General features: G+C 40.9%; 1 protein-coding gene across 1 annotated transcript; it reads right to left on the bottom strand.

The window, feature by feature from the left end:
- Window positions 1–7,364: 7,364 nt before the first annotated feature.
- On the bottom strand, window positions 7,365–9,319 carry LOC131604659 (uncharacterized). The gene is made up of 3 exons (XM_058877089.1): window positions 8,648–9,319; window positions 8,149–8,208; window positions 7,365–8,081 (listed from the first exon to the last, which is right to left on the bottom strand). Exons 1-3 carry the CDS (start codon window positions 9,317–9,319, stop codon window positions 7,365–7,367), a joined length of 1,449 nt encoding a protein of 482 aa, XP_058733072.1.
- Between the last annotated feature and the right edge of the window lie 705 nt (window positions 9,320–10,024).

The following is a 10,024-nucleotide window of genomic DNA, read 5'->3' as shown; positions in this document are numbered from 1 at the left end:
TGTGAAAATTGAGAGAGCTTGTAGGCCTCTTCTGATTGACTGTTATATTCAAAGGGATTTCCCCATCCAGTTGGTTGGATGTCTTCAATTGCAATCTTTGAACTTCCAGGTGCAGTATATTTCACCATATAATCAAACTTGCCACTTGGTTGTCCCAAGGTGTCCCAAATCTCTGCAGGAACAGGCGGAGTTTCATTATCATTTGTTTTGACTTCGTCCATGACTTCCTCTGAAGGGGGATAGAACGGTGCATACTGTTCTTCCTGAGATAGATATCCTGAGTCATTGAGATAACATTTCCATTCTTCTTCAGGATCGGGTAGACCTTCTTCGGTACACTCTTCGATAAGAACATTAACCTCTTGAGGAATCGGATTAAGGAACCCTCCACTAAGGAACGTTTCTTTGATTGGACGAAGGGTTTCATCCTTCTTGGTGCAATTTGAGAACACCGGTGAACATCCGAGTCCTGATCTGGTTTCGTTGTTGCTAGGGATCACAACTTGCCCCCAGCCAGTGGTAGTTCCATTTTTAACTACTTTCACTGCCTCTTTGTAAGAAGAGATTTATGCTTTCTTTTTGGAAGATTCGTCTTCTAAAGAGAGACCTTGGAACTGCGTTCCTTCCACATTATCAACACTAATGAAAGAGAAAGTGGATAAGTGGCTCACCATCAAGGCTTGCTCCCCACTTATTGTTACCAATTTTCCATTTGTTACAAATTTTAACTTTTGATGGAGCGTAGACGTTACTGCCCCTGCTTCATGGATCCATGGTCGTCCTAACAGACAGCTATAAGAAGCTTGAATGTCCATGACCTGGAAGGTGATTTGAAATGTATGTGGACCAATTGTCATGGGAAGGTTGACTTCTCCGATAACAGATTTTCGCGATCCATCAAATGCTTTGACTACTACACCACTGAACTTCATAGGCATTCCTTGGTAAGACAAGCGAGCAAGAGTCGTCTTTGGCATCACATTTAAGGAAGATCCAGTGTCTACCAATACATTAGACAAAGAGTCTGACTGGCAGTTCATAGAAATGTGCAGAGAAAGATTGTGATTTATGCCCTCCTCGGGGAATTCTTCATCACAGAAGCTTAAATTGTTGCAAGCTGTTATGTTGGCTATTATCCCATCAAAATGGTCAATAGTCACATCATGATCCACAAAAGCTTGATCTAATACTCTCATCAGGGCTTCCCCATGGGCTTCAGAGTTTAAAAGCAACGAAAGTATTGAGATATTTGAAGGAGTCTGCATAAGCTGATCCAAAACTTTGTATTCGCTTCTTTTTATAAGCTTCAAAATTTCATCAAAGTCAGGATTGACATTGGTTCCATTGGATTGACCAACATCAGTGTTTGTATTACTGGCAGGAGTTTCCTCAGGATTCCTTACCGGTGTATCAACAGGATTTTGCCTGGTTGCAGGAGCAACTGGCTGCTTTGAAGGTAGTGGAGTGTAAACACGTCAACTTCTTGTTACTCGACTCACATCGGCGATATTCACGACAGATGAAAGAGTAGGTATGGGAACTTCTTGTCCATTCATTATCATTATTGCGTTGTAGTTGTATGGAACTGCTTTGTCAGAGTCATAAGGAACAGGTCCAGGTAGACAAGTGATCAAAGGAGCAACAGGAACCCTTGGTTTGTTGTTAGTAACCTCTAGGCTCTCCGGCATGTTGAAATGAGGAACGATGATGTTAACTTCAGGCATTACCGAGTTGATATCTGAGACTAAATGCTCATGCGGATAACATCCTATCATGTTAACTTCATCTTCATTCCTATTTCTGAAGATTTGAATAGTACCATCATCCAACAATACTTGAAGATCTCTTCTCACAGTCGAACATCCATGAGGATCTATGCAACATATGCTACAGGAACCATAGTGATGTCGGCGAAATTCTCGCATTTGACAGAGAGTGACGTGCATTTGTACCAAATCTGCTCTTGATAAGTTTATGTCGTAGATTCTCTATTGGCCAGGGCCTTCACGTACTAGGTTTACAGCATGCCCTCCATGATTGGGCAGCGAATTTGCTTGCACATTCGGATTTAAATTTCTGAAAGAGAGAAGATTTGATCTAACCAACCTCTGAACTTCATGTTTCAAAGCTATGCAATGCTCGAGATCATGGCCGGGTGCTCCTTGATGATAAGGGCACGAGATCTCAGCTTTGTACCACCATGGGAGTTTCTCAGGTACTGGTGGTGGTGCTTTAGTTTGAACAAGACCTCTTTCAATCAAAGCAGGGTACAATTCTGTGTAGGTCATTGGAATCGGATCGAACTGTAAAGCTCTTTGCACACGATTCTGATCGTTGTTGAACTGTTGAGCCTGTTGTCGAGGCTGTTGTTGTTGAAACTGCGGGGTAAATCTCGGATTTGGTGTTGCGTTAACGACTGGTGCGATAGCAGCAATTTGTTGTTGATGATTGACGTTTCCTCTTGGCTTTCCTTGGGATACCATGTCAACACTTTGTTCTTTCTTCTTTGGGAAACCACTTCTGAACTTTTTGGTTCCGCTTGAAGATCCACCTTCTTTAGTTAGTCGTCCGATTCGGACTCCTTCTTCTAGACGCATCCCCATGTTTACCATCTCGGTGAAATCACTTGGAGAACTAGAAATCATGCGTTCATAATAAAATGGGCCAAGAGTATTTAAGAAGATCTTTGTCATCTCTTTCTCTTTTAGCGGTGGATTAATCTGAGCAGCAGTTTCTCTCCATCGTTGGGCATATTCTTTGAAAGCTTCATGGTCTTTTTGAGCCATGGATCGAAGTTGATCTCTGTCTGGAGCCATATCCGAGTTGTATTTGTATTGTCGGACAAACGCCTCGCCTAGGTCGTTGAAAGTTCGAATGTTAGTGCTATCCAATCCTGTGTACCACTTCAGTGCGGCACTAGTCAAACTGTCTTGAAAGTAGTGGATGAGCAACTAATGATTATCTGCATAAGTAGACATCTTCCTAGCATACATCACAAGATGACTTGGCGGACAAGAACTACCTTTGTACTTCTCAAAGTCTGGGACCTTGAATTTAGCTGGTATTTGTACAATGGGAACTAAGCAGTGTTCCTGGGCATTTTTCCCGAACAAGTCTTTCCCACGAATAGCCTTAACTTCCAGTTGTATCTTGTTAAATTGCTCTTGGAGATCTTCTACAAGGTTACGCTGATTTGTGCTATCACCTTGATCATGATAAATCTCGTTGCCATTATAAGGAACAGTGTGAACCATAGGGGTCGGAACCGTCATAGTGGGTTGAGAGAGTGCCATAGTGATTTGAGAAAAGGCTGCCCCCTGATTTGGAGTGAACAGTGAACCTTGTGCTGCAGGCGCTTCAGTTGTGGATGTTGGAATCCCAAAAACATTATAGCGAAAACCTGTACCGAAGTTGAAAGGCGTGCCCCAACCTTCTGGCATGGAGAAAGATGGAATGCTGAATGCAACTGTAGAGACTGGAGTAGTGATCTCAGATATCACTGTTGCTTGACTGACGTGTGGTGGCAGCTGATTCTGTGCGGCCATTAAGGAGTCAACCAGATTAGTGAGACTTTCCAACTTTTCTTGAAGGGTGGTCACTGTACCACGGAGCTCAATATTCTCTTGTTCAAAGTTTTCCATCACTCTTCTCTTGTTTGAACGAGTATTGTATCTGTGATCTGATTGCGAGTGCGGTCGAGAAACTTTGAGGCGCGACAGCTTGTCAATCTAATGGAGGAAAATCCAAAAGATGAGACTCTAGACAACAGACTCGATATGCAGAATGATGTATGCAAAAAAGTTTATGATTTTTCCGAATATTTTAAAGATTATTTCCTTGCAAACATTTATACACAAACTGTTATCTTATTGAAATAATGGGAAAATGTTACAACATTGGAGCGTAGCTCCTACAGAAGCATATGATAAATAAAAGCTATACAATCCTAAGCATCCTCATCAGATGAAGAACCAAATGCGTTATGCAGCTTGAGCTTCATGATTTCTTTCCCATAGTAAGCTTTCAACTCGGCCTTTTCGGTTCTTAGCTTGTCAACAACATTCTTCCAGTCGTCAGGCGTTGGAGCGTTGCTTGTTGAACCTTCAAGCTTTGTCTTGCTTTCTTTGATGTACCTCCGGATTGCAGCATCTTTCCGACGGATCTTCTCATCTTTAGTCATGAGCCATCCATCTTGATAATAGAGAGTTTCTTCGTGATCTTTCACTCGTTTCTTCAACTTTCTGTTTTCCACATCAGTCTTACGAAACTTTTCTTCCCAAGCGTCTTTTTCTAACCTCATCTTGGCTAGAGTCTCCTGGTATTCTTCCATAGTGTCAATGGGAATGTTGGGTAGTTGAGATACCACAGGGAACATGGGTTTTTCATAATCATAAGGCATTTGAAACTCCCTTGCTCTTTTCTTCACCCAACAGGTGTAGGCGTCCATGGAAATGAAATTCCTTACCCCACCTTTTCCTTTCCTTCGGACTTCATACCAAGCTCTTACCATTCTTGTCTTCAAACCTTGAGGATCCTCCCCTTTTTGGTAAAAGTAGCATTCCACTGCGAGACCAATGGGTTTAGCCGAATTTGCATAACCGAGTTGTCGTCGAGCTAAGACCGGAATGTAGTTAATTCCTCCTTGGGTACCAATGAGGGGTACGTTGGCGAACTCTCCACAACTATTAATGGTTTCTGTACCACAGCGAGCCAAGGTATACCAATGAATATCATTATTAGTAAGAGACATAAGTCTTCAAGGCTAACGCAAACCTTCTCGGTTTTCCGTTAAAATAGGAGACTTAGGTAAGTGTGAAACAATCCATTTAAACAACAGAGGTGCACAACATACAATGATTCCACCGCCTTGGCGATTCCTATGATGGATAGAGAAATACATGTCACCAAGCAAAGTCGGAACAGGATTTCCAATCAGAAATATTTTTATGGCGTTGATATCAACAAAGTCGTTGACGTTGGTGTTGCACCTCAAAATTTGCCCTCTTAATTTGAGTTATAAGTTATTAACGATGTTTATTTCGTCGTTCGAAAATTGAAGAAAAAAAATAAAGAGTTTCCGTGGGTTTAAGAAGGTACGGAGTGAAATATGGTTCAAACATTGGAAATACGAGAAAATTCATAAATCTTATTCTAAAAGTGATATGAGCTGAATTCCCGTGTCGCCCCGACTATTTCGAAGTTATCTACAACTTTTGTGTTTGGCTCAGAAACCAATTCCATGAGGAAGGTTGTCGAATTTTCAAATTACTGGAGCGTTCGCAGTGAAAAATGGTGCTGAACCGTAGGTTTTCGGACACTAAAAAATTCATATCTCACAATCCGCTCATCCGATTCACTCGAGATTTTAACTGAAGCTCCGTGTTAATATTCCCGACATTTCATATGTTCGGACCGAAGACCAATTATGCACCAAAAATTCCCAGCATTTTGAAGAACGCCTTGATTTTTCAGTGAAAAGTGTGCTTTCGGGTATGTCGCGGCGAGTTTGAAAATTCATAACTTCTTCGATTTTTATCGTATGAGGTCCATTCCGGTGGAATTCTCTCGGAAATTTCGTTATCTTCGATTCTTCGTCACACGTGCTTGTTCAGATTTCGAGCCGAAGGATGAGTTTTATCGAGTTTTTTTAGCGGTATGCACAAAATTCTGCACAGTCGCACCGGATGAACCGATATTTCTTGCCATTCAAACGCGCATAATTTCCTCACCGTTTGTCGGATTGAGACGATTCTCGCGGCTACGAGTCACAAATTTAGTCATCTTCGAGATGACGTTGGTCCCGTTTCCGGATTTTGCACCGAGTCACATTTCCCTGAAAATGAGCAAAAAAAGAGATACGTCGGGGGCATTTTTGGCATTTCACCACTTACACTATATAAACAATTTTCCCTCCTTTTCTCTCATAATTTCCATTCACCCAAAATTCTCAAAAACACTTTCTCTCATTCTCTCCCAATTCTCTCAAAATCAAAACACACAAATTACTCAAAAACTCCAACAATTTTCATCAAATTCTCAAGAACAAAACAACAAGAATGGATTGTGAAATTCTGGACTCAGACACGCGATGTCGTACAGGATGTCACGACATTACTATCTAAATGCTTTTAAACAAATGAACAGAAAGTAAACTGAATATCAACACAAGAAAGTTGTTAACCCAGTTCGGTGCAATCACACCTACATCTGGGGGCTACCAAGCCAGGGAGGAAGTCCACTATAAGTAATATTAATTCAAGGTAATACAGATCAAGATTACTCCTTTCACTTAATATCTACCCAATGCAACTTCAATCTAAAACTTCTTAGATCAGAGATCCTACTCACTCCCCCTCAATCACAGCAGTGATGACAAACGCTCTACTAATAACAGAAGAAGACACACTTCAAAGACACAACTTGATCTTGCTTAAAAGTTTTGATCAAGTACAATAGTACTCTTGCTTAAAAGCTTCGAGTACTTCTTACAACTCAAACCAAAACACCTAGACCAAGACAATCATCATGATGATTGTTTGGCTTACAAGAAAGCTAGAACGCAAAACTTAAAAACAAAGAACTCTTAAAGCTTCTCAATCCAAAAACCCTAACGTGATCAGCAGCTTCTTCGTAGAATATATAGCCTTCATAAAACACAGCAGCTGGGCCTTGGATCCAAATTAGTTTTAACCCTAATAAAACTAATTTCCATAAATCAAGGAACTAAAAATAATAACCATCAAAGACGTCCTTGAATCAGATCAGAATCCAACATTATCAAATAAAGCGCATAGGATCTTATCAGATCACATAACCATAAATAGTAATAGAAAAGAACGTAACAGTTGCGAATGTCATGACATCGGCCTTGACATCAGGTAAAGGCCTGCATAAGAAAAACTTCACAACAGTAGAAAGCATGTCATGACACCAGATTTGACAAGATAGAAACACAATGAGTTTTACCAAAAATTACAGCCAATCAACAACATCTACAAACTCCCCCTTTGGCAAATTTTTGGCTAAAACACTAATACATGTAACCAAACAGATATCAGAGCATACACAGCAGCCAACAACAGAAAAATAAATTCTGTAAGCAAACAACAGCATCTTGATTAATCACCAGAAAACCAGAAAACATCTACTTAATCAACTGTTACATAAACCACTTGTCATTGTCAGGGAGAACCAGGGAACACCCAAAATAAAGAAAACAACAAAAAAACAACCATGTCCATCAGCCAACAAGAAAAACCAAAAGACCACCAAAACAACAAAACAACCACCATTAACAACAAAACAACCACCATTACTCCCCCTTTTTAGCCACAAAAGGAGCCAAAACACAATCAGAATCAGAGCTAATCATCAGACCCATCACTGTCTTCATCACTAGAGCCACCAGGATTGTCATCACTTGAGCTACTAGTCTCTTCAGCAGCATCACTACTCCCACTTTCAGCACCCTCAGCTTCAGCATCCTCAGCCTCTTCCTCAGCACCTTTGTCTTCATCCATATTGTCACCATCCCTCTCACCAGCAAGGTCATCATCTGTAGACTGCTCAAGACTTTGGATGAGCTTTTCAAGTTTCAGCTTCCTGTTGTCCAACTCTTGACAAGTCTCTTTCAGCTCAGCAATAAGAAGGGCTTTGTTCACAGACTTGCTGGGTTGTGATGTCCCAGCAGATGTCATGTCATCAGACCTCTGAAGCAGCTTGTAGTGAAAAGACAAAGCACTCTCCCTCTTACATACAGAATCTTTACTTTTCAGAATTCCAGGGTGTTGCTTGAGGATTATCCCACATATCAGAGATGGGAAAGCAATGGGAAGCTTGGTAGCAGAGGTACCAACATGCCTCATAGTTTGATCAAATATGTAAGTCCCATAGTCAAATTTTGTCTTGGTTCCCACAGCATATATGAATCTTCCTAGGCCAACAGAAATGGTAGAAGTGTGATTGGTAGGCACCCAGTTAGCAGCACCAATTTTGTGCAGCAATGCATACCTGACATTAAGAGAACTAGCAGACAGTTTGCTCTTTATGGGCCACTTATTAACCTTACCACCAGTGATTACCTTGCACACCTCATTATCAGTCACTTCAAGCAGGGGAAAAATCTATACACTTTCTTCTAACATACACCTTATGAAAATCATCAGTTCTTCCATCACCACAATCTTGAGACAAATTCACAATAAATTCCTTCACAAGCATTTCATAACACTTTGAAAAATGAGTAACAGTTTTAATCAAACCTGCAGACTTGATGAGCTTCATGACCTTTTGACATTCCAGAGCATCATTAGCTAACTCTCTTTCTAGAGCCAGCCTTCTTTGATAAACAAACTTCCACTGGATAGCATTTGAAGCATAGTGCAAGTAAATGTTGTCCAAAGGAACATCACGAACCTTTGTGGAGGATTTTATGACAGCAATCTTCTTCTTTGATGGGATGTCAGGGACATCACTTAAGACATCATCTTCAGGGGCAGAAACACTTCTTTCCTTCCTCTTCTTCACTGCAGTCTTGCTCCCAGTGGTTGAAGGTTCAGCAGGGACCTTCTTGATCTTCTTTATAGTGACCTTCTTTTTAGGCGTAACTTGAGGAGTAGCTTGAGGTTTGGAAAAATCTTGATCAAACTTGTTTGCCCTTACGAGTCTTGACTCTATGAGAGATGCTAGAGATGAGCTCATCATCAGCAATGTCAATAGAATCATCCAGATCATCCAGATTCACCACATCATGCACAGTAGGGCCTTCATTAAGGGTTTCTTTAGAAGGAGCAACAGGAACCTCTTCAGCTTTCTCAGGTTCAAGAATCTCAGCATCTTTAGTACCAGATGTTTCAACATTGATAGCTTCAGATGTCTCAACATCTTTGGCACCAGGGGTCTTCTCATCATTGTTGTCAACAGATGTCTCAACATCACCCTGATCTTTGCTAGCATCATCTTGACCATCTTGATCATCTTTGCTGTTCTCAGAGGCAGGAATTTGGGCTAGAGGAACAGATATTCCATCAACCTGGTGCCCTTCATTCAAGATTCTTGTGACAATATCTGCGATCGCATTGTGAACATAAGTAGAGCCCTCTCTACCTTGAACAGAAAAAGTTTCTGGAACAGATCCACCAGTTGATTTTCTTGCATGCATCTTTCTTGGTGGATTACGAACAGGATCGGTAGCAGGAACAGAGTTCAATGGCACAACATTCAACACAACATCTTGATCACTCACCACATTGGGTGCCCTAGATCCTGATGCTGTTTCAGAGGAAGGAGACGATTTCTTTGAGGGAGAACTCTGAGACATGATGAGAGAAAATAGAATGCTGGGTAAAGGTTTGTGAATGCAGAGACACAGAGAGGTAGCGTGAGTGTTGAGGATAGGTTTTGGGGGAATGGAAACCGTTTGGGCAAATTGTAAAAGGGGGGAAAATACACTTTAATGTGTAATGATAGCAAATATTTGGAGAGAGAAATAATGTTGGCCCCACACCCAATTAATTGCTATAATCCTTCACAAAGACAAATGCCTAGTTTACTTCTTAGATTTTCAAATTGATTTGCATCCAAGGCTTTTGTGAAAATGTCAGCCAATTGAAGATTTGTAGCAACATGTTCCAAGGCAATTATTTTATCCTCAAAAGGATCTCTAATGTAGTGGTGTCTAATATCAATGTGCTTGGTCCTGCTGTGCTGAATGGGATTCTTTGAAATGTTAATGGCACTTAAGTTGTCACAATATAATGTCATGACATCTTGTGTGACATTGTATTCTGTTAACATTTGTTTCATCCAAACAAGCTGAGAGCAACTACTTCCTGCTGCAATGTATTCTGCCTCTGCAGTGGATAAAGACACACAATTTTGTTTCTTGCTGAACCATGAAATAAGATTATTCCCCAAGAAGAAACATCCTCCTGAAGTACTTTTTCTGTCATCAGCACTTCCAGCCCAATCTGCATCACAATATCCGGTGAGAATAGGTTCACACCCATGAGAGTAGAGCATTCCA

Source organism: Vicia villosa, linkage group LG5 (assembly GCF_029867415.1).
Source record: "Vicia villosa cultivar HV-30 ecotype Madison, WI linkage group LG5, Vvil1.0, whole genome shotgun sequence".
Taxonomy (NCBI): Eukaryota; Viridiplantae; Streptophyta; class Magnoliopsida; order Fabales; family Fabaceae; genus Vicia; species Vicia villosa.
This window is presented reverse-complemented; position numbering and strand designations above follow the sequence as displayed.

Bases quoted from the DNA above. Each gene is read 5' to 3' on its own strand.
- LOC131604659 (XM_058877089.1), bottom strand. From the start codon at position 9,319: ATGTCTCAGAGTTCTCCCTCAAAGAAATCGTCTCCTTCCTCTGAAACA. The intron at 8,209-8,647 runs GTTTGATCAAGA...ATGCTTGTGAAG, and splicing joins AGACTCGTAAGGGCAAACAA to GAATTTATTGTGAATTTGTC. The intron at 8,082-8,148 runs GTGTATGTTAGA...GAGGTGTGCAAG, and splicing joins GAACTGATGATTTTCATAAG to GTAATCACTGGTGGTAAGGT.